General features: G+C 34.2%; 2 protein-coding genes and 1 long non-coding RNA gene across 4 annotated transcripts in view; 1 reads left to right on the top strand and 2 right to left on the bottom strand.

Moving 5' to 3' along the window:
- The window catches only part of sxc (O-linked N-acetylglucosamine (GlcNAc) transferase sxc), a 37730-nt gene extending 26873 nt beyond the window's left edge, over window positions 1–10857 (top strand). For both annotated transcript variants that reach the window (XM_069062031.1, XM_069062030.1), the window contains 2 exons: window positions 5397–7610; window positions 10434–10857. In XM_069062031.1, the coding sequence (XP_068918132.1) occupies window positions 5397–7610; window positions 10434–10599 (2380 nt within the window). In that variant the 3' untranslated portion in view covers window positions 10600–10857. The remainder of the gene's footprint in view (window positions 1–5396; window positions 7611–10433) is intronic.
- LOC138141338 (uncharacterized) overlaps window positions 1–25387 on the bottom strand; it is a 111015-nt gene that overhangs the window by 50660 nt on the left and 34968 nt on the right. The gene's annotated exons all lie outside the window — the stretch shown is intronic.
- awd (nucleoside diphosphate kinase) lies at window positions 19827–20446 on the bottom strand. Its single transcript, XM_069062050.1, has 2 exons — window positions 20273–20446; window positions 19827–20206 (listed from the first exon to the last, which is right to left on the bottom strand). The coding sequence occupies exons 1-2, from the start codon at window positions 20444–20446 to the stop codon at window positions 19871–19873; spliced, it is 510 nt and encodes a 169-aa protein (XP_068918151.1). The 3' UTR covers window positions 19827–19870.

Below are 25387 nucleotides of genomic sequence, written 5' to 3'. Positions count from 1 at the left end.
TTTAATCCTTAATAAAAGATAATGAAGCTGAATGTTTCAATTATAAATAGTATTACGGACACTCTTGAAAAATCCTTAGATCTGTCTTGTCCTTTATATTCCTCTCTTTTTCATGTATAAAAAAATTGCATAAGTATTTTGATGTGTTTTTAGCTGACAATTGGAAAAATGAATAAAAGAGAAAATCAGCAAGCAGGTACTTTGTATAAAAAATGAAATTATTACAAAAAAACGTTTGTTTTCTTTAAAATTTCTTTAACTAATTTCGTACAGACATTAATTACTCTGTTAAATTAGAAAATATTCCTTCTCGTCGCTAGTAATATCCAACATGTACAGAGTGGCCACGAAAATTCGATTTACTTTTCCACAGTTGCCCAAAAGATGGAAGTACAAGAAAAAATTTAATGGAATTGCTGGCAACATGTTTTTTTTTATGTGACTATGCTTTAAAAAAATGTAACAAAATGTTGGTTGTAGCCGATTAGGATATGTTGTACGCCAATGATCCTGCACTTTTACAGCTGCTGTTCAACCAGAGTCACCTTCTTTATCATGATAATACCATGTTATATTTATTCTCTGACAATTGTTAAAAATAGTGACAATTGCACGAAATATTTAATTCGATGTTGCCATTTTTAATTTAATATATTTGTTTGATCCTTTCATTTTTTTGTAAAAACAGCGACATCTCTTGGCAATGTGAAGAAAAGTGACTCCAATTTTCGTAGCCACTTTAGATTTAGAATTTTTTCGGTCAAAGCAAAACAAAAACTATGTAATAAACACTATCGTCAGTATGGATTGCATTTTATTAACGTTTTTTCGATCGCTAAAGTGTAAATGATAACGTTAAGTCTTTTCATCTTTATTAACTATTTAGTTGGCCAACATTGAAAGTTTAACACTATACCGGGTATCCCATCACTTGTGTCAAGTACGAAAATGACTTTAAAACCAAATTATATTTATATGAAGGCATTATAGATGCATATACTATTCACCGCCACAAAAATTGGGTATTACTTTTTTGTTAAAATTAATTACATACCTAGATACAGCAGGCAAAAAACCATCACTTTAAAAATTAAATTTTGTTCGATACAGTTCAAATTTAGTATCTACGAAAAAATGATAGAGAAATAAAATCCGTGATTAGAATTTAATTAAAATGTTTTAATGCAAAGATATTTGGTTAAATTAATTTGGGCCGTTCTATTTTATGAAAATTTATGGCACTTTGTCTGATGCCGTAACACGGGCAGGTACCGCTGGAACCCTCTTGAATGGTCTTCGTACCATAAATTGCGGACAAGAGTAATAATCACAAACTTAACTTCGTCTGCTATAAATTTTCATAAAGTAGAAGGGCCCAAATTAAATTAACCAAATATCTTTACATCAAAACATTTTAATTAAATTCTAATCACGGATTTTATTTCTCTATCATTTTTTCATAACGTATATGTACTAAATTTGAACTGCATCGAACAAAATTTAATTTTTAAGGTGATGGTTTTTTGCCTGCTGTACTATGCCGGCCAAAAAATTTTGGCCGTCATTGTCTGTCAATTCAAAAAAAAAAACAAATTTGTAATCCGTACTTTATTGTCATCATGATTACCGTCTTGATTATGAACGTTATTTTTTTGGGTGGTAATTTTCAAAATTCAAAATTATTTTGTCATTTCTACTACACAGAACGTTTACCTCAGGTTATCTATGTACGATTGCTCTAATTTTGCTTATTCATGTCGGATTTTTGGAATATCTGAGCCTCAAACAGTTTAAATTGATTGTCAAAATGACAAGAATCGGAAGTGGGGTTACGATTCCTAAAGGTTTATTTACACTTTACTTGGGCCAACCAACAGATATAGTAATAAAACCGCCCCCTAGTGCCCGCGTATTTTAAATAGCAGCTTCCAATTGGCTTATTCAAAACGTGCGCAGATTTTCGAAAGCCTGATATACATCCACAAAAATAACTTGACGACATCCAGCATCTCATTCGTTTTAACCTCGCTTCGGGAGTTTGACCACGTGTTTATGTTTGTTTGTTTTCCTTGGCATTTTTCGATTTGTATTACAAAATAGTTTTTTTTCAAGACTTTTGGTTCTCTATTTGTTAAGGCTGTATGACACGATGCTAAATTTTGTAGAAAATTTGTTAGAAAATGAGAGAGGACCAATGAACGATCAGGATCTGACAAAGACAGACTATGATCCTGATCGTTCATTGGTCCTGATCGAGGGTCTCTCTCATTTGCTAACAAATTTTCTACAAAATTTAGCATCGTGTCAAACAAGCTTTAGAAAGAACCTGTATCATTGTGAAACAGGCTTCGGCGTATATCGTTCTACGCAACTAGGCCACATCCCCCTTTTTTTATTACTATATCTGTTGGTTGGCCCAAGTATAGGTATACGTATAGTTTGGGAACGAGAAATTTAGCTTCTTCACTTGCAATGGGTTTAGGGTAGGTTGTAAAGATTATAATATGGAAGATTTATGACAGTGGTCAGTTTTTGCCTGCCGACGTGCTAGTGTAGTATAACTAGGTAGTTATTAAAATGGGAAGCCGAATATCGGCAAAATGCAGATTGTTTGTGCCTCCTGGAATGAAGTGTTCATTGTCGTAAATCTCCATTATTATAATCTTTACAACCTACCCTAAACCTATTGGAAGTGAAGAAGCTAAAGTTCCAATTTCTCGTTCCCAAACTATAATTAGTTTTAACAAAAAAGTAATACCAAATTTTTGTGGTGGTGAACAGTATTTATGCATCTATAATACCTTCATATAAATATAATTTAGTTTTAAAGTCATTTTCCTACTTGACACAAGTGATGGAACACCCGGTACAGTGTGATTCATCTTTCACCGCCGGTGGCAAAATTGACCTTAAAAATTATGATTTCGTTTTCATATTTTGCAGACCTAATTTATTAATTTATTTGTTTCACAGTTTAAAACCAGTCCTAGACTGTTAAACAAATTTTTTCATAAGGCACATAATATCAAAAAATGAAATTTAAAAGTTAATTAGGTCAAATTTTGCCATTTTCTCAATTATTAGTTGTTTACTTTATTCAACCTTGTGGCATATACACATTCAGGTATTTTCACACAATTTTACCATGTTAAATTAATTTTAGCATATGGTATTATTGAAATAAACGCATTTTGATATTCAAATTTGTATTTGCTTCATGATTTACGACATAATGTCCCAATATTTTAACAATAAGATCTATTAGGGGATCTTTATTGCCACATTTATCAACTTTATTCATAAAGATTTACAAAACCACAAGCCAGTAATAGTTATTTATTTAGCGAGTTCGTGTGTAAATTGGGCTTTTTTTTTGCATGAGTGAGCAAGCTTAAAACGCGAGTGAAACGAGCGTTTTAAAGGCCCACGAGTGCAAAAAAAAAGTCCAATTTACACAAGAACAAGTTGAATACAAGGTTTTTTTGTTCGACGAGACACTTAAAGGCTCAAAATCGCTTAAAATCTTTAAAATTAGCTTAACGTTTTGTTTTGACAAGTTGTCACATTCATCAAAATCCGTTCACACAGGAGAAATTTCTCAAATTCTGACAGTGTCGAACAAAAAAAGCGATTTTTCCATTAAAATCGATTTGATCCAAAAACTATCATAGTTATTTTCATATGAGTAGCGCTATATCTTTTGAATGCTCATTGAAAGAGCTATCCAACGGTATATCGAAATGCAGGGTGTTCCATTTAAAAAAAAATGACTAAAGAGTTTGCGTTTGAAGCGCCCTCTACGTAATTAAGTAAAAAGCTTAATGTTTTTCAACAAGGCAATAAAATTGACGATATTTACAATGTTCTAAAAAACCTAATCTAAATAATTATCATTTGTTATATTTTTTACAAATTTTCAAAGTTTGGTTTGTCCGGACACAAAAGACTAAAAGAGCGAATAGTTTACTAACATTATTCAAATGTGGTATCTTCCTCTTTGTTTTGACGAGAGCTTTCCCAAAACGCAAAAAAATACTGGGTGTTCCATTTAAAAAAAATATAAGTTTGTGTTGCCACCGATACACCAAACACCCTGTATAATCTAAAATATTTTTAAACCGTGCTCATAACTTGTATAGTCCATGTAATACCCCAAGTCAGTAAAATGAAAGCTTATATTTTTAATTATAAAATTCATGTGCATGAAATTATGTTATGCATGATATTCTATAAAACAACAGGATTTAATTAATCAACAGAGATACGTTTTTTGCTGTAGCTGTCCGTTTTATCCAAAATTTTTATGTTAGAAAAGGATATTTTACTGACTTGGGGTATTACATGGACTTTATGTATAACATGAAATAATAACATTTTTCAAAGAACTTATATTAACTTAGTAAATCTACTTTGCCAAACCGTTGGAACACCCGGTATAACCGGGAAAGTTTATATATTTAGTTATATGTATACCACTTTCCCGGTTATGTATCTCAGGAAACAAACACGAAAAACATTTTTCGGATTGCAGATATTGATTTTATACGCCATTAGCCATATTCTGATGCAAAAATTTAAACATGAAATAAAAAAAAAAAAAACTGAATATCTGCTCATAAAGGTCATTTTGCCACCGGCGGTAAAAGATGAATCACCCTGTATTGTGGGTGGCGCTATAGCTATTTACGCAACGAGTTGCAAAATGAGCGTCTTTTTTGCACTAGACATGACAATTGGACCACGAGTGTCAACGAGTGGTCCAACATGTCGTGTGCGAAAAAATAGCCATTTTGCTACGAGTTTCATACAAGATTTTTTCTAATTTAGTTACGAAAAGCACACATTCTGATTAAAATCCTGTTTAAATAATTTTCCGGGATAATACTACTAATATCTCTAATGTCACTTTTTAACACTAGTGATAAAATAATGTCACTTTTTAACACTAGTGATAATATAATGTCACTTTTTAACACTAGTGATAATATAATGTCACCCGAACAAGGACCCTACTTAAAGAAATTTATTGTGATATTGTACCTGTCAATCACGGCGGTCTCGGAGAAAAAAATTACCTGGGGTAGTACTCAAAATATTTGTCGGATAAATTTATTTTCATTATTCATTGTAATACATACTACAAAATTTTAATTGTTCTATTGATAAAAGATTTTTATAATGAAAAACTTCTTGCATAAATTCATTCCGGCTAATGTAAATGTTCCAACACAACGAATCCGATCGGTTAATATGATAACCAAACATAATCTAGTTTGAACTGTTCCACTCTGAAAACTGATCAATTTATAGTATTCAAACTATAAATTATTTCATTAATTATTTAATTTTCAGCTTTATTATCTAATTTTTTTTTGCATTGTTTATTATTTTTTCAGGGCGGTAGCGGCATATTTAAGAGCATTAAATCTTTCCCCAAACAATGCCGTTGTACACGGCAATTTGGCTTGCGTATATTACGAACAGGGTCTTATCGATTTGGCAATCGATACGTATAGGAGGGCCATTGAGTTGCAGCCCAATTTTCCCGATGCCTATTGCAATTTGGCTAACGCTCTTAAGGAAAAAGGTCAAGTTGCGGAAGCAGAAGAATGTTATAATACGGCACTGCGACTGTGTCCATCACATGCAGATTCACTTAATAATTTGGCAAACATAAAAAGAGAACAAGGATACATCGAAGAAGCAACACGACTTTATCTCAAGGCACTAGAAGTTTTTCCCGAATTTGCTGCAGCACATAGTAATCTTGCTTCAGTGTTACAACAACAGGGTAAATTGAATGAAGCTCTCATGCATTATAAAGAAGCTATACGTATCCAACCGACATTTGCGGACGCTTACTCTAATATGGGTAATACTTTGAAAGAAATGCAAGATGTATCAGGAGCTTTACAATGTTATACAAGAGCTATACAGATCAATCCTGCCTTTGCTGATGCTCACAGCAATTTAGCCAGTATTCATAAAGACTCGGGAAACATTCCAGAAGCTATACAGTCTTACAGAACAGCTCTAAAATTAAAACCTGACTTTCCCGATGCATATTGCAATTTAGCACATTGTCTACAAATAGTATGTGATTGGACAGACTATGACACTCGTATGAAAAAGTTGGTTAATATTGTAGCAGATCAGTTGGAAAAAAACAGACTTCCATCTGTTCATCCTCATCATTCTATGCTATACCCATTATCACATGAATTTCGTAAAGCAATAGCAGCCCGTCATGCAAATTTGTGTTTAGAAAAAATTCATGTTCTTCATAAGCACCCCTATAAATTTAGCCAAGAACTAAAAGGTCGTTTGAGAATTGGTTACGTCAGCAGCGATTTTGGAAACCATCCGACATCTCATTTAATGCAGTCTGTACCAGGTCTGCACGATCGCAACCGCGTGGAAGTATTTTGTTACGCTTTAAGTCAAGATGATGGCACAACATTTAGAAGTAAAATTTCACGAGAAACCGAACATTTTATTGATCTTTCACAGATTCCGTGCAACGGTAAAGCTGCCGACAGAATTTATGCAGATGGCATACATATTTTAGTTAATATGAACGGTTATACCAAAGGTGCGAGAAATGAAATTTTCGCTTTAAAGCCAGCACCAATTCAAGTAATGTGGTTAGGTTATCCTGGGACAAGTGGGGCAAGTTTTATGGATTATTTAATAACAGATGCTGTTACATCACCCATAGAAGTAGCTAGTCAGTATAGTGAAAAACTAGCTTACATGCCTTGCACATATTTTGTTGGTGACCATAAGCAAATGTTTCCACATCTTAAAGAAAGATTAATCGTTAGTGACAGAAATAACAGCACCGGTGCGAATTTGGCAGATAATGTCGCGATTATTAATGCAACAGATTTATCACCTCTTGTTGAAAGTACTGAAGTGAAAGAAATTAAAGAAGTAGTGAAGGCTGCTAAGTTTGTTGAAATAAGTTTAAAGGTAGCTGAACTTCCTACTACAACTCCAATTGAAAACATGATTGCCTCAGGGCAAGTACAAACTTCTCTTAATGGTGTGGTGGTTCAAAACGGTTTAGCTACAACGCAAACTAATAATAAAGCTGCTACTGGCGAAGAAGTACCCCAAAATATTGTTATCACAACCAGACAGCAATATGGTCTTCCAGATGATGCTGTTGTGTATTGCAACTTTAATCAGTTATATAAAATTGACCCCATGACGTTGCATATGTGGGTGAACATATTGAAAGCTGTGCCTAACTCAGTTTTGTGGTTATTAAGATTTCCTGCGGTTGGAGAACCAAACTTACAAGCGACGGCTCAACAACTTGGTCTTCCACCGGGTAGAATATTATTTAGCAATGTTGCTGCTAAAGAAGAGCATGTCAGACGAGGACAGCTGGCCGATGTGTGCCTTGATACACCATTATGTAATGGTCATACAACCAGCATGGATGTTTTGTGGACAGGTACTCCTGTTGTAACACTTCCTGGTGAAACCTTGGCATCACGTGTAGCCGCCAGTCAATTGGCAACTCTTGGATGTCCTGAACTTATTGCACGTTCACGACAAGAATATCAAGAAATAGCCATTAAGTTAGGAACCGATAAAGAATAGTGAGTATCTCACATGCTTCTTTCACTGTATTTTACCTGTGCAAACAATTGAGTTGATAAAGTGATTATTTCGATATGTTGACAATTTGTTTCTAACATGATAATAACGTACAAATTGTCACTAGTAATATCCCGAGTGCATGCCAAATTGTCGATAATTTAATTTTCTCGAGTGAGCGAAGCGCACGAGAGGAAATTATGAGACAATTTGACATGCACGAGAGGATATTTTGCCAGACTATTTACTGAGAAAAATTTACATCGTAAATACAAATAAACGTAATTCTGTGTTTAAAAATTGGTTTTTCTGTCAATTTTTATGAGGTCATTGACGGTCATGATATTTGCACTGAGTTGGTAAAGTTTGTCCAGCGAGAGATTGGTTGACATAAAAATCACTAAATTCTACGTAGAGAAAATTATCTAGCGCAAGTAAAATTTGAAATACAGTCGCGGACAGAAAAAAGTAGGACAATGTTTTTTCGCTAAGGTAAGTCTTCTGTTTAAGCCCGGTTTACTCAACTCAATTTTAGCTAAATTTCTTAATAAGACTTGTCCTACTGTTTTTTGTCCGCGACTGTATATCCTTCAACCGGTAACATTTTTCCCCTGAAATTATTCTCTAATTAATGTATTCTAATGCATTTTGTAGTGTTGGGTTAATTTAATACAATTTAAAATCTCCCAATCTCTAGCTGGACGGAGTATATCTAAGGGATTTATTGACAACAGTTTTGCTCTAGTGCAAATTATCGGTTGTAATTCCACAAGAGCTCTGAAAAGATCGATTTTTAACACGAAAGCTCTCCTAGGTAACAACGAGTGTCACTTTGACAGTATTAATTATATCAAAGTGACACGAGTGGTTACCTTTTAGGAAGCTTGAATCACTCAATATGTTATGCTATAATAATTGTGGGGAGTGTATTACAGCTTTTTGATTGGCTTAAATTTTTCGAAGGAAATAGTCTATATTATTTCATATTTTTAAGACTCCTGTTTCACTTTTTTACAAAATTAATAAATGGACGAAAGTAAAAAAAAGACAAACTCATTTTGCAGTAGTTCTAAGGTCGTTGTACAAATTTATCTGTGTAGAATTCTAAGCAGTTTTTATCGAAGCATGATCAATTAATCAATTAATTCATTTGATATTATGTATTCATTTTCTAAATGCATGAGGGTTGGCCATAACTTTGTTAGAGTATTCACTCTGTATAAACAGTATAAAATGTCATTTGGGAGTAAAAATGTCAGTGTGAAAGCACAAACGACAAACAAAATAGATTCAAACTTGATGAAATAAAATGTTTTTATTTTCTGAAGAACCATGTATGTATTTAATTATATAAAAATTGTAAATTACAATCGTAAAGTCTTACTTCTCTTTGATTATTTTAAACTAAACTTAACTTTCGGCATTATCCTTTCTTGCAGGTTTCCTGGTTTTTCTGTTTTAACATCGTTAATTAGACGTCTAACCTACAGATCGAAATTACTAATTTATTTCTCAAGACTATTAAGGATTAGTTACGTTTACGTTCAAAATATCTGTTAGGTGTTAGCTTTGTTACCAGATGATCATAACTCAAATCAGGCCTATCTCGCTTCATGTTTTCATAGCATTTCAAGATACTGCACTTGGTATCTTGAGACACAACTTTCGACATCGTGTTGAAGAAAATTTTTACTTGATATCTGACAGTTGATGACAGTTTATATTGTCAAATTTACTATACTGTGTGAAATGTGTCAAAAAATCATGTCCAACCCTCATGAGTTTGGAAAATGAATACATTATAAAGTCTGTCTCAATTGTAAATTTCCACCAACACTCCATTCTACCTTAGAAGTACAACCGGCAACACTGTTTGGTAAAAAATGTCAAAATGTGTCTGATTGTATTTGTGAGGTTGTCATTCTCTCTGTCGTTTTTACAACTCAAGATTTTAAAATAAAAGAAAAGAACGGTGCCAACCTTTTTATCTCTTGGAAACATTTTACTAGAGCTTTTGTCATTTTAGCGTCAAGTAAATTACGTTGTTTTCGAATTATGTTTATAAAATAATTATATTGCCAACTCTGGTTATAACAATCTCCAATTTAGAAATATTTTTATTTTACCAACATAATTCAACAGGTGGTGGAAATTGAGACAGATTATATGTACAGGGTGTTTGGTGTTTAAGGTAACAAACTTTGAGATGCACAGCTAGGTTAAATGAAAAAAATTTCTTAGTGACATTTTTTTCAATTTGCTTTTTTTATTACGCTAAACTAAACTCTATTTCCACTGTTTGAGAGCCACTGTTCGTGTCTATAAACACGTAATTATTAATACCAACCTAATACAGGTTTGTAAAGGAAAGTGCCTTAGCTGCCGCCTTTATAATTTTAGAATTTCGGTGAACCTCAAACAGTGGTTCCTCAAATTGAAAAAATGATTACTAGAAAAGTATAACACGCTGGTCCATATGTGCACATTTTAGGGTGGTAGGGTGTTTTTTTTTTATTTAATTTTGACACTGAAAATTGTTTATTAAAAAAATTCGCTTTGGAGAGTACGTATAGGCCGTGCAAAACCCAAATAACCACCACCTGTTGAATTAAGTTGGTGAAAACAAAATTACACTAATATGTATAACGGCAATTTTGATATTACTAAAATGCTAGACCAATCAAATCAAAGTACACAACGTTGCCGGTTGATTTTCTTGGTAGAATGCAGTGTTGGTGGTTATTTGGTTTTGGCAAAGACTATAGTACCTATATTAGTGTACAAATTTTGAGGTACATACTATTATTTGGTGTTTTTTTTTACAGTTTGAAAGCAATGAGACACAAGGTGTGGGCAGCTCGCACTACATCTCCCCTATTTGACTGTAAGCACTATGCACAAGGTTTGGAATTGTTGTATTCAAAAATGTGGGAAAGATTTGTAGCTGGTTTAAAACCAGATCATATAACTGACACGACTGCAAAGAAGTAGATTTCGCCATGAATTGTGAAAGAATTACGGTCTTGTGGTTAATAGGTTAAAAAGTTATCCAAAGTATTTTTTAAATATATAGATTACACGGAGACAAACTTTTTTACTAGAAAAATCAGGACCGAGTTATTCAAAGCTTTTATTGATAATTTGTGTATACTTTAGTTTTTAATAATTATGTACATGTGCAAAATATGAAGTTATTGAAATGTGACATGATTGCTGTGCTGTATTATAATATATTTCAGTAAGTTAAAAGTGTTGTTTTATTCACGTCTAACAATGGTTATGTACTCTCGGTTGCTACAGAGTGACTGTAAAGTAAGGAAGTATATTATACTACGTGACAAAGAAAGGTAAACACCTCTTTATTGATCAAGATCAGAGAATCAAGTTCTGTTGTCACTCTACGACGTCCGGTGCCCCTAGTCCTTTGTTCACGGCCTTCTTGAGTCCATGCCTGATAACATCTTAAAATGGTGGGTACAAATCTGCCAATTCTTCTGGCAATTTCTCTAACTGACAAACCTGCTTCTCATAAGCCTACAATCCGCCCTCTTTCAAAGTCACTAAGCTGAGGAATGTGACCAAGTCTACGCACTCGCGGCATGTCTCGCCTTACAAAAACACTTTTCAACAAGTTTTCTAAAATTTGAAATTCAAATTTTTCAATGTAGACAAAATTTCCCTACAGTTGCAATACCCAGCAGGACAAAAGGCAAAATACTGCATACTGCTCGTCAAATGTTAGATGGCCGCTGAGATTCGGATGCGCAATGGTAATGGTAGGAGTGGGGACCTCACTTGTTCGAGCGTCACAGCAGTGGAAACACTGGTACACTCCAAACTATGGCTTTTAAAAGCACAGTGAAACATATTTATCGCGGAATCAGGCGATTCAAAATCAAAGAAATTCCTTTTCGAGAGGATTTCCCTTGCCATTCAACGTGGAAACGCTGCAACCATTCGAGGCACTTTTCCAGATTCCGCAATATTACCGGAAATTTTTGTATTAAATATAAAACAAAAATGTTATGTAATTATGTTTTTCTACTGGAGTTTGGAAAACTTTAACATTGTAATACTAATTTGAGTTAGGAAAAGTGAAAAATTTCCTACTAAGGGCGGAAATAATATTTCAACACTAAAAGTTCAATTTTGGTCGTTTCCTGGGATACGTAACGTAAAAAGTGGTATTTAATTGAGAGAAAAGCTTAAACGCCTTCACAATTTTTCATTACTAAATTGTTTCTCTATGGTAACGAAAGCAGAACAATTTTGATTTTTAATTTAGAAAGAATTAATAGAACATTAAAAATATCCAAATTTTATGTATTTTCCAAACTCCAGTAGAAAAAATCATGTGTGCAATACGTAGGAAATCCATTTTTTCCGTAGAGTCCGCACACTTTAAGGAGAACACGTTGAGTCATCCAAATCTGTCCGTGAAGTTTTGTCCAGTGGCGTATCACTTGCCTTCAGAAATGGGGGCATACGTTTTTATTTGAATGATTGTGATACCGCTTTAATGTCATGTTTCAACGAACAGTAAAAATTATTTAGTTCTGAAAAGAACTGATTTTAATGCAAAACAACCCTGAAATCACGAAACAACGAAACGAACACTGGCAAAGCAGATCACGAATGAACATGAACGTACGCCTCTGACGCCGCATGGCCGGTAAGCGGTTCTACCTTCCCCCCCTAGAAATTGAAAAATGGACTCGACCAACGTAGTTACGTCTGCCGCGCATCTTTATTGGTGTGTTCTCCTTAAAGTGTTGGCACTCTACACGGCATGTTTTTGATCTCGACTAACGTCTCGATCAAAAATCCCATGCCTAATACGGAAAAAAATTACATTTCCTAACTTATTGCACAAATAGCTATATTAATATTTTAAATTTAAACGATTAATATGACATTATGAATTAGGTATATGGAATAATGTCTTTGATTTCGTAATACATAACAGTTTATTAAGATAATGAATAATTCTTTGTGCCTCATCTTACCGTATTCGAATTCTGGGAAATTGCTTACGGCATTATGTAAAAGTGGCTGAAGCGCTGCGAATAACGAACATCCCTTTGTAATTGTAATTTAAGCGAACGGTTCAATCGACTCGTCCACCGACAAAATAGCAAGAACAAGTACTTCAATAAAAGTGCTTTATCATTTTGAAATTTAAGGAGACATAATTATCAAAATGTACAACGTGTGTTAACAATAAGAGCAACTTTATGGGTGTCATTTTCTAAAAAGGAGAAATGTAAAAATTACAATGCCGTCGGAAATTTAGTGGGAAAGGTACCTATTTATTATTATTTAGGTAATAAAAATTGCAGATCACAAATACGTTGAAGACTCGCAATACGTCAGTAGATTACAGCTACAGGATTAAAATCTCGTCGACAACGCGGAGTTAGAACAAGTCGATTTCTGTATCTGAGTGTACTTTTCAGAATTATACCCCACTTTACCGCTTCACCTTGTCGCATCTCGGTTTCACATCTTGCATCGCACTCTCTCTTCTGCGCATCTTTAGCGGCCATCTAAGATTTGACAAGCAGTAGATAGGGCTGCAAATTTAATCATTTCTTATCGGACCCAAAACACATTTGCCCGCAAAAATTTATTGAAATAAAACTATAAGTACTGGGTGTTTACCTCTCTTTGTCATGTAGTATATTACATGAGCAATTAAAGATTTTTATCTTACAGGTATAGTCCATTCATTTTAAATCTTGGGTTTAGTAATAAAACTTGCCTGCTTTGACACTTGTCCGAAACTCAGTGAATCTAAAACTGTGTTCAATACCGAGTGTCAACTACCAAACCTGACCATAGGAATTTAACATGAAAAATAGTTTTTGCGTGATTTCAGGTACCTACTTCATTATGAAATTGATTAAATTTAACATTTGTTAAATGGTCAAGTTATTAGAAACATTTTTATTCACATTTATCAAAATGTCGAAATATGTTTGTGTTTACTACTAAAATCGCCCAATAATTTGATTATTAAAAATACCATCCCAAACATTAAATTTCTGAGGGCATTGCGTTCTTGTAGTTAAATTTATCCGCGGATTTTCTTGAGACAAATATGTATCGAGTGTTCTGGGTGGCTCATTATTTAACATACATTTGCATTCGTCAGTAAAACATCTGTTTTTAGGTACTATAAATATGTTCTGCTTACCTTATCTATACGACGGGTGCAGGTAATAATAAGACATCCCAAGCGTAGACAGAAAGTACATAATAATGGGGTTTTCCAGAATTTTAAAAATACAGGACCGGCCGGCCGTAAGCCACTAAACAATTATAGTCTTAGTTGTACCGTTCAAGAAATAACTTGTGTTGTGTAAAGTGAATTCAGTACGTTAATTTTACTCAATATGTCAGGTGGTTTGGGTCATTTGACTTATGAGTCTGAACAAATTATTCTTAATGTGCTGGAATATTTGTTGCCAATACTGGTGAATCATCTAGTGAATTTGATTCAGATGACGATTAATTTTCTATTTGTTTATGTAAGGATTTTATTATTTTATTTATTAATTTACTTTAAAGTATACATGTAATGGATACTTTATTAATTACTCTTATTTCTTTATTTAGTAATCTTATTTCTCAAATACAAAATTTCCCAATACAAAATCAACAATCTCTTAACATTTTTTTGGTCACTGATCGCAAAATGTGTTTTAATTTTTTTTTTATTTGCGGATACTTTAAGGTCTCTTTCTTTTGCTCGTCGATAAGATGGTGAAAGTACGACGTGGTACCAATTTTATGTGAACAGAGGGATTACTACTTTACAGTACCCACACAATGAAAACTTGCCGCTTTCGTAATTTACGGCGTTTTGAGTTTACAATTTTACCCAAGATTTAAAATGAATGGACTATAGAGTTTTTGAGCTACCTTAGACCATTGTTTTCGGTGACAAAAGTCAAATTTTAATCACAAGTGAGATAAAGTACCTATTCACTAGTGAGTAAATTTGACAGCTGCCATTTAACTTGACATAAACTACTCACAAGCAAGGCACCTAAACTATATAGGTCTGCTTGACTTGTACAACGCAGCACATGGGGAAAGGGAGAGCGCGGTGGTTGCGGCGATTGCTTACGTCACTGGTGGAAGCTCAGAGCTCACTCAGTTAGGAAAGTATAGGTTGACCAGAACAGCTTGGCCAGTGACGCAGTGGACTGAAATCCCTCCCACTAGCGGAGCGCACTTGTCTGTTGGGTCTGGAAGTGTTTAGATCGTGAACAAACGGGCGAAAATAAGCGCTTCAAGCTTCAAGTGAACAGCATGTCCGGGCTGTTTTGAGCAGATTTGCTTCATTGAGTGTACCGTACCTACAACCATAGCCATATCCTTGTCTTACAGAGACTCGCTCGTTTCCTCTTGTGCGCATCTCAGACGCCAAGCTATTCTGGTCAAGCTGTATCACTTTATAACTGAGAGAGATGTTGTTTTTAGTACTTTGGTACTAAATCTAGTACTTTTCGGTGTCATTTAGTACCCTAGTACTTCCCAAACGATTTTAGTACCCAAAAAAAAAAAGTTATTTTTGTATTAAGTGCGCAAAATGATTGTTTTTTTGTTGGCGCATGAGAATGAGTTTTTGGTCGAGACCGGTCAGGTTGACACTTCAAACTCATTCGAATGCGCCGACAAAATAATCACCTTTCGCATGAAATACAAACACTGAAACACTATTTTTTCTACAACGTTAAAAAAAGAATTTGAATTTTGAAGGCAAATTAGATGAAGAAAATCAAAGTATCAAGTATTGTGACACGTCATTGTAATTTAGGAAACGGGCAAATGAAGACTACATTTTTTCACATGTGTTAAGTTAAAATCAACCCATCCAGAACTAGGTCACTATACGTATGTGGAGGAGAATAAGAATGGACATCCTTACTGTCGGAATCATTTTACAGGAATTTGACAAATAAACGTGAAATTATTGCAGAAACTTTCTAAAAAATGTACAGTTGATGACGTTAGACAACGTATTTTTATCAAAATATAGTACTGTAGTTTCAATTTGGTTGTAGGTCGTAAAATTTTATTGGATATTATGAGCGATTAACGGGCACAATGGTTGGGTTTGAAAAGGTTGGGAAGCGGCGCGTGGCGTTTGCCGTACAATGCAAATATACCAAATGTACAATACAACCCTGCTTAAAATATTACCTGCTAGTGGTAAACTAGGATTTATAAGCCCCGCAGATCTTTAACTTAAAGTACCATAAAATTTTACGACCTACAACCAAATTGAAACTACAGTAGTTTATTTGACGAGTTTGTGTGTAAATTGGGTTTCGATTAAGGTAGCCATATACGAGTGAGATTTCCTCAAGGTTCGACCTGAACGGTCCAAGCCTTGAGGAATTCCTCAACGTGTGTGGCGGCGTGCTTGAGGCCGCGTGGGTGGGAAAGACACAAAAATCCCAAACAAAATTTCCTCCCTGAGGCTGGATTTTCCCAGTCTCTTGCTGCTTATATGTGTTGTCATTATCGTATCTTCTTTAGCGACAAAAGGGGTGACCAATAAAAGAAGCTGATGTAAATATGTATCGTGGTGCACTGCAATCACACAACCGAAAGCCGCTGAAATTTATCATCCATTGATACCACGATGAAAACAATTTACAAAACCAACAACCACCACCAGTCAGCGCAGAACTAGTGTGTTGATCTGGGGCCTGTTTCATAAAAATTACAATTTACAATTTAACAAATGACAATTATAATTGCACAATTGACAAATTTGACAAATATACGTTTCATAAAAATATTTGTCAATTTTGTCAATTGTAGAATTTTTTACAAATGTCACAAATGTCAGTAAAACAAACTGTTTATGAATAACATTTATTTTTTGTCGCTTTCCATCATCATTCGCAAAATGGCATCTAAAATTGATGCAAGTGTCTTTATTGAGAGAAATTAATCTCAAAAAATATTCCATACATATTTCCTACTGCACGATATTGCCCTCCATTATCTAACCAATGTAGGGCTATCAGAAATTGCTGTTGTGGAACTAAAGCTTTATTCCTCTTTGTTGGGTGCTGTACACTTTCCCCAACTTCATTTAAAATCATTTCTATATTTTCAGCTCTTAAGCCATTCACGAGCGGGATTTCGCCAAGAAAAAGCCTCGTGGTTTTCCTTGAGGATTTCCTTTACCAAATCCTAGCCCACACACGGAGAGGATTTTCCTCAAGGAAAAAACTGCGGAGATTTTCTCCAGGTTCAACTCCAGATCAACTCACTAGTTCTGTGCTGACTGGTGGTGGTTGTTGGTTGTTCTCGTGGTTTTGTAAATTGTTTTCATCATAGTATCAATGGATGACAATATTTTAGCGGCTGTCGGTTGTGTGATTGCAGTGCACCACGATACATATTTACATCAGCTTCTTTTATTGGTCACCCCTTTTGTCGCTAAAGAAGATACGATAATGACAACACATATACGCAGCAAGAGACTGGGAAAATCCAGCCTCAGGGAGGAAATCAATGAAAATCCTGATCAGTGCGACCTGTTTTTATAATATCGCAAAAATTGCAGAGCACAAATGCGTTGAAGACCCCCTGTCATAAATGACGGCCCAAAGCAATGGACTGACCGAACCCTCGGTCATAAAAGTATTAGTGCGTTATAAGGACCTGCGTAAGTCGCTCTCACTAGCCATAAACTATGTTCGAGCGGCAAGGGCCGCGTCGTCTCAAGTACTTTTGGTTGCCTATTTTCGGATTTATTTTTTATAAATAACAAAAAAACTACGACAGTAAACGAAAAAAGAAAATGTCATCGACCTCCGTATTTTAATTATCTATCAAATGAGTGTTTACTTACCGCGAAAAAACGTTCCAGGACAAAAAAATCCGAAAAAAATGATTTCGCGTTTTTATTTAATTACAAATTAATTATTATACTTTTTTTTTTAAATAATATGTCATCGACCTCCGTTTAGGTGCCTACTAACCAACCAAAAGTCAAGCATTGCTTCAAAGTTGATTTTGTAGAAAAATTCCGAAAAAAATAACTCCATGTATTTAGTATAGGCGCTACGTGAGGGATCGTGGAGCCTTAAGTTGTACTTACCGTGAAATGTCTACCATTAGTCACATCTTCAAGATGACTTACTCAAACGCAGTCGATCTCGATGGTGTCATGAGAATAAATTAGATCTAAATCTGAACAAGTGTACCTACTGTAATGTCCATTACGCACAAAATCAACATCATTGAGTTTGAACATAGAATTAATAACGTGAAATTAGCAAGAGTTTAATCGGTTGTTGATTTAGGTAAGTATTACGTTTGATATAAACGTTGTCGTTACAAAAGCATTTCAGGCACTTGGCTTTATAAGGTGTTCTACGCACTTCAGAAATATCGACACCTTAAAACTCTTATATTGTGCGTAAGATCAAAACTTGAGTATGGCAGCATCATTTGGGATCCAAGTTATCAGAGATGTATGGATAAAATTGAAACTATTCAGCGTCGTTTTCTCAAATTTTTAGCATTCTGATGGTGTCTATCCTGAGAGAGGTTATTCTCAACAGAATTTAGGTAAGTACTCAAAAGGTTTGGTTTTCTAGACCTTCAGACCAGAAGAAATTTTTCAATGAATTTAAAAAAAAAATGATCAAATACAAAATTGACTGTCCTGACTTGCTAAGTCATATTTCTGTTCATGTGTCTAACAAAGGAACTCGCCAGTCGAGAACTTTTTACATATCTATACCCAGAACGAATGTTTTGAAGTTTTCACCTTTACACCAAATGTGCATTTATAATGAGTCGCAAGACAATGATATTTTCAGGTGAGTGCTGAACGCCGTAAAGTTTCCTGCCCCGTAATTGTATTCCTCTGTCGCGTAGTGTATAATAATAATCACTCAATACATTACCAGCATAGGGCGCCTTCCCTCCTCTTATTTTAACCTTGAAATCGAATAATATTAGCCTGATCTACGATGTGCAACACCAGAACAAACTGGTTTTACTGGTTGCCTATTGCCTAGCTTGACAAAATTAATACAAAAAAAAAAATAAATAAAATTAAATTAATGAAATGCATTATTGATAGGTCCCAACACTCAACAAATTACGTATTTATTAAACACTTAAGAAGAAGGTAAATAACATCAGTGAGTCAGTTAAAAAAGTAACAATGAAAATTTAAAAAATGGCTTAAAGTGTCCTCCATTTTGCTCTGAACATCTCACTTTCTTGTTTTCAAAAATATTTTCTAACATCTGTTGATTGATGTTACGACAACAGTTGGTAATCTCATCTAAATCATTTAAAATGAAGTGTATGAACGACAAATTAATATTTGTCGTTCATACACTTCATTTTTCAAGTAGCCGAATACAGAAAGGTGAACAGATTCAGAAACCAATTACAATAATTTATGTGGCTTTCAGGATCATTAGAGAGGAGCTATTGTACAGTTGTTACTTTGTATGGATATAAATGCTCTAACAATTTTATGACATGTACTGCAGTTTGAAGAGACACCGTTGCAGTAATAAGACATTACAAAGGAACTTATTTTGTTCAAGTGTGAAGACCATTCTAGCAATTACTTCTAAAATATTTGAGAGGTTATAAAATTAAAATTATTCTGATTTTCAATATAAAAACAGACAATACCTTTGTAACACCACTGGAAATTATCTAGCTTTGGAAGATGCTTTTCTTTTAACAATAAAATGGCCAGGAACGCAAGAAACAACTAAGCAGTACTTCGAAAGCGGAAATGAGGTTAAGTTGACTTTTTGTGAATATTTAACAATCTGCAAATGCAAATTCCAAAGCCCTCTGCCATCCCACATTCTTTTATAGACAGTGTAAAGTTGACTCAAGTTGCAAAAAACCACTTGGCATTTGCAACAGCACTTTTATGGCATTAGTCATTTGAAATTACTTTAAAACTGTACTTATATGGAAAATATCCAACCCAAACTATGATTTTCTGGTCCCATTATTTGGTTCAAAAATATGAAAAAAATGCTGTTGCAAATGATGTTTTTTTGCAACTTGAGTCAACTTTATGTACATTAAATGAGAAAAATATTGTACATAGTAAAAATCCCGTTTACTTCCACAATTAATGGATGATCTAGCTTTTCTTGATAAGAGGGGTTATTTATTTATAGACTGTACAAAAAGACAATGCACTAGTTGAATTTTTTAATTATTCAAAACAGATTTCTTATGAAATTCAATCTTCATATATCCAACCTTCATTAGCAGGTTTCCAATTAATCAATTCTTTTTCTCCAAACCAGAGAGCAATTTCTTTTTTTGCAGATTCAACAGCATCTGAACCATGAATAATGTTACGTCCAACTTGAATGCAAAGATCTCCACGAATTGTTCCTGGAGCACTATCTGCAGGATTTGTAGCACCTAACATTACACGTCCTGTTTTGACAACATTCAATCCTTCCCACACCATAGGAACAACTGGTCCACTGCTCATATATTTTACTAAGCCTGGGAAGAATGGTCTCGATGCCAGATCAGCATAATGTTGTTTGAGAAGCTCCTCACTGGGCTGTAAAATAAAGGTTAATGTTCATGCTTGACCAATGAAAACAAGAATACTGTAACAATTACTAACCCACACAAATTTTAAGGCAACTAATTTAAAGCCTTTTTCTTCAAATCTCTGAATAATTTTTCCTACAAGGCCTCTCTGAACACCATCTGGCTTAACCATGATAAAAGTTCTTTCACGTGCTTCTGCCATTGCTCTTGAAAATAAAGAAAATATTGACAGGAGCGTACAGATCATACAATTCTCAAAAAATTATTCAAGAAAATGAACTTCTCCTTTCACAATTGGAAAAATAACGAATTAAAATGACGGTGACTTTCCACACAAATTCCGTGTCGAACCGATTACAACACACGTCAAACGATAGACGAATGAGACGAATTCAGGGACGAATTCTTTATACCGTACGACTGCGCAAGGCACAAGCGCATCCCGGCCATAGATATGGGATGGAAGTGATGTTGGCGCGTGGTGGCCCCACAGAGATATATAAAGTAAATAGGGCCATCTATAAAAAGTATGATTAACTAAATATGTGTTTCTCGCTGTTTCATATGAAGTGCCAACCCCCTGAAATAGAGGATCAAAGCAATGCTTGAAATTTGTGATTAATAGCAACTGCGCAGGAGGGAACAAAGTTTGCGCAATGAGTCAAAGCAGGACCGAATTCTTCAAATTTTATACTTTGAACAGGTCCGAACCCTACAATTTTTGGCCCTTCCAATATTATTTTTTTGCAATTTGAGTAATTATTACTTCGTGTCAATAAACAGAAATGTCCAAGCGGCCGATTTTTTTGACATCTTCTCAAATTGTCACCACTTTGAGTTTTTCTAATTTTTTCTTCCCACCATATTAGGTGCAAAAATCATCTGGAGAACCAATTTTTACAGTTTAAACGTGATCTAGAGCGTTTTTCTCAAATTCCTATCTTAATCGTGGGAAACCACATTTTGGTCATCTCATTAATTTAGACCTACCGCTAAATGTTAATTACTCCTAATTAATGTTTTAAAAAATTATCAATTTATTATTTAGTTACATAATAATTATTATAAAACTAATTGTTAAACTAATACATTCATATCATAACTGATAAATTGTACTTACGTTGATTTTATTAAAACATTTAAATTCAATGGATTAACTTTATTTTAGTTTTCAAAAAAAAAAATCCGCAATAGTTATTGCTGCTCATTAGCTCATTTATTTCTTTTCCTTATTGTATCATATGTATATCGTTGTGGAACAAAAATGTTAAGTAGGTAATGTTAAAATAACAATGAAAAAAGTGGATGACTCATTTCACTAACTGAAAAATAGCAGTTTGGCCCACCACTAGTTTGTTGTTTGTGGTTATTTAGTTAGATCACTGACGTCTATGGTGTACCATAGAGATCAGTGGGTTGTGTTCTCTGGTAAGATGGTGGTGTTGTATATAAATAAAGCGCATGCGTCGTTCCATCCCATATACCTCCATGGACGCCTTAATTTTGTTCGCGCAGCTCCGTATGTATTGCCCATATATCTAAATTATCTAATACTCCTATATGGAGCATTTGCTTTCAATTCGTGGACAGAGGAAGGTAGACGAAGATATGTTCTATCCTTTCGTGCCGCTTCGTGAAAATGCGCATGCACCGAAGTGCCGCCAACCTAAAGCTAGGGAGTTTCCTGTCTCCATTGGCATTTTTTTGACTTTTGCATTCGCTCGGCAAATTTTGCTCATCAAAAAAATGCCACTTTTAATCCTAATAAAACAATAATACTCGTAATGTGCTAATTTACACATCGGAGATCGATTGCTGCAAATGTTCAGTTTCAAGACTCATTTTATCTGCGTATTGACAAGAATAACATCAAAAGTTTTTGATGATGATTTTGTCTGAACCGGTTCGGAGTTTTTTTATTCAAACATCCAATTTCAAGACTGAGGAATTATTACAACTATTACAATAGTAAGTTACCTAATACGTAATACATATATTGAACAAAATGAGACGTCATATAATTAAAAATTCCCCTTAAATAAATGTAAAAACGCTTAACTGGTAAAATTTTTCATTTAAAAATTAATTTTGTTGCAAACTTTTCCTTTTCGTATTTCAAAATTAATTACTTATTTGATTGTGTGAATTTTGGCACCGTAAAGTTGCGCTTGCGCATTTGATCCAAATAATCCGTAAGATGCAACTTATGCACACATCAATATGTCTGTTTCCCTTGCTCTGTCCACGAACCGTCCATGCAGTAAAATAGGGAATGCTCCATATAGGAGTATTAGATATATGATATTGCCCCTCTATTTACTTTATATATCTCTGTGGGTGGCGCATACTATATAGGCAGCGTTGCCAACAGTTGGAACTTGGAATAAGCCCTAGATAAAGAAGAGAATAGATTGGCCACTCTCTCATATTCAACGGATAACAAGTTTCAGCGCCATCTATAGTGGCCGCAAAAAAGTTTTACGAAGAGTCGGTAAAAAGTTGATTGGAGGCCTGTAATCGTGCTAAGGCGGCAAAATTGAATCCTGTATTATGCACTGCTTCCAAAAAATTTTTTAGGGTGATAATTCAACACAAGGTCAAATAAAATGTTACAATATTTATTATAAAACAAGTAAGAATACAAAAATTAATATACGAGCAAAGCGAATGCATAAAACAAGGCGTTTCTACATATACACATAAGTACGTACAAAGGCCGGCAAAAAAAAACTAGCCATCATTTAAATGTCAGTGTCAAAAAAGCATTAATTACACATTTGGATTTTGACGTAACACAAAAGTGATGTCTGGTTTTAATTGTATGTATTTCAATTTAAAAAAAAAAAAACGGGAAATGTCAAAAAAACCCGACACGTTTCTTTTCATGTTTGTCAGTTTGAAAATAGCTTTTTAGAAATAGATTACAATATTTTGACGGTATGTCAGTTTATAAATAAATAATTCAATGATATAAAGTGTTTAAAAATTATTTGATAGGTACTGTCGAGTAGACAATTAATTGACAAATATTTAAAACCCAAATTACATTACGAAATATGTCATTTCCCGTTTTTTCAAATTCACCTACATTTTGAATAATAATAATAATAAATACCTATTATACACATTTATACACAATTTTTAATAAATAAATATACGAACGAACAAAACAACAATTGACCATTTCTATCTCAACAATTAATGACACAGATTACTTCGGAAATTTTTGTATTATAAAACAAAAATGTTTATGTAATTATGTTATTAATATAAGCTCTTCGGAAAAGGTATTTGAATTTACTTTTTTTGTTATATTTTTCAGATTGTAGTGCAAGTATAATAAAAAATAGCGTATAATACACGTTTTAAGGGTCTTTAAAGCACTTGCGACGTTAAAAGCACTCCGCTACGCGTCGTGTTTTAAAGGCTTCTTTATAAACAATATTGTACAATGAGGGACATGGAATCCTGGCAGTCTGTTATTGTCATTTCAAAAAGTGTCAATGTAAATGCACCTTTACCGTCATTATGATTGATATTTTCAAAAAAACTGTCAAATTAAGGTAAAGCTTGGTTATGAGTAGCTAAGGTATGGTTTAGAAATGTTGACAATGAATGACACATCTGCCCAGTTTTCCGTGTCCCCAATAGTAAAACAATACTCGTAAAAAAATAAAATAAATACAAATTCCAATATTTTTTTAAAGATAATTGGATTCATCTCTTACTTTGAGTGGGAGTGGTAAACAAAGAAGTCCTCACCATCTTGGTCTGTGGTAAGTAAAGTGCGATCAAATTAATTTGTAATCGAGTCATCCATGGATTTGAATCCGTATGTCTTTTAGATTGATATGTCCAGATCTAACCTGTGTTTTTTGTTCAAGAAACGACATACGATTTCGGATTCAGGGATAACTCGATTACAAATTAATTTGATCGCTGGATATGTCTTTTCTGGCTCTTCCACAGACCAGGATTCAGGAGAATGCCCAATGATGGTAGGAGGTAAAGCTCGAAGCGCATCTAAATTAAAATAAGTATCAATTAGGTATTTGAACTATAACATAAAAACAGACCTACCTTTTATTTTTTCAGGAGTAACATACATATTTATATTCTTCCTGAAGGTGACTGAACCAGTCTTCTGTCTTGGAAGATTCCTTAACGCCTGAGAAACAAACATAATATAAATAATTAAATATAAATTTTGATTTTTCGTAAACATTGATTGATTATTATTATCAAAGTTTAAAAATTTAATTTTTACAGCCTACCTGCGATTTGGAATATTTTCACATCCGGGTACACAACACGGCTTCATTTTTTTTACGAATTGTCCAAAAGTACTTAAAAATTGAACACAAAAACACAAAATCTACATGTATTTTTCCACTTTCCACTAAATTGCGTCATGCCTCGCAACACTTTTCTGGGAATTACTAGGAAAGTGAATGCGATTGGGGATTTATCCAGGATGACCAACCATAGGAATTACTAAATTGTGTTGGTAGTAGCAAATTTTTTAATTTTTTTTGATCTGAGCGCCATCTGTAGTTGCCGCAAAATATTAAACTTGATTCAAGGTCGTCTATTAGAGTGCCCTACCCCTGGAATAAGCACACAGACAATTAAACTATAGTAAGACGTCGCATTGCTACCCAATTTTTGGAAACCAAAGCCAGTAGATACATATAAAGTACCGACACGGGTGACATTTAGTGACACTGACAGCACCAGTGGCGATGGGTCCGTCAACAGATGTCGCTACTTAAGCTATTTTTCAAGGTTGGTAGAACTGACTAATTTGTATAATAGGTTGCCTCGTTGCCATTTAAAGCAATAGTCTGAATTTTTTCCCCCCGCAAAAGTTACTCGTGACGTCACAGTGTACTAAACTTTTACAACAGAGGCTGTCGATCATGCATTAGGTGTTCCATCGCTAGAATAAAGCCCAAAAAGCCACCCAATAAACTCCACGGAGCTTATAAACCTTGGGTTCTATTCGAACACCCAAAATTTCTGGGTTGATTTTACGTCACGAGTTACTTTCCCCCCCGCCCCGCAATTTTCAACGAGGCAACCTATTATACAAATTAGTCAGTTCTACCAACCTTGCTATTTTTAAATTTTGCCTTTGATTTTCACGGAGTATTTTAATGTCTTTTTGTTGCAAAACGGAACGATGATT

This window comes from Tenebrio molitor, chromosome 1 (assembly GCF_963966145.1).
Source record: "Tenebrio molitor chromosome 1, icTenMoli1.1, whole genome shotgun sequence".
NCBI classification, from domain to species: domain Eukaryota; kingdom Metazoa; phylum Arthropoda; class Insecta; order Coleoptera; family Tenebrionidae; genus Tenebrio; species Tenebrio molitor.
The sequence above is the reverse complement of the archived record's forward strand: the minus strand, read 5'-3'. Positions and strand labels throughout refer to the sequence as shown.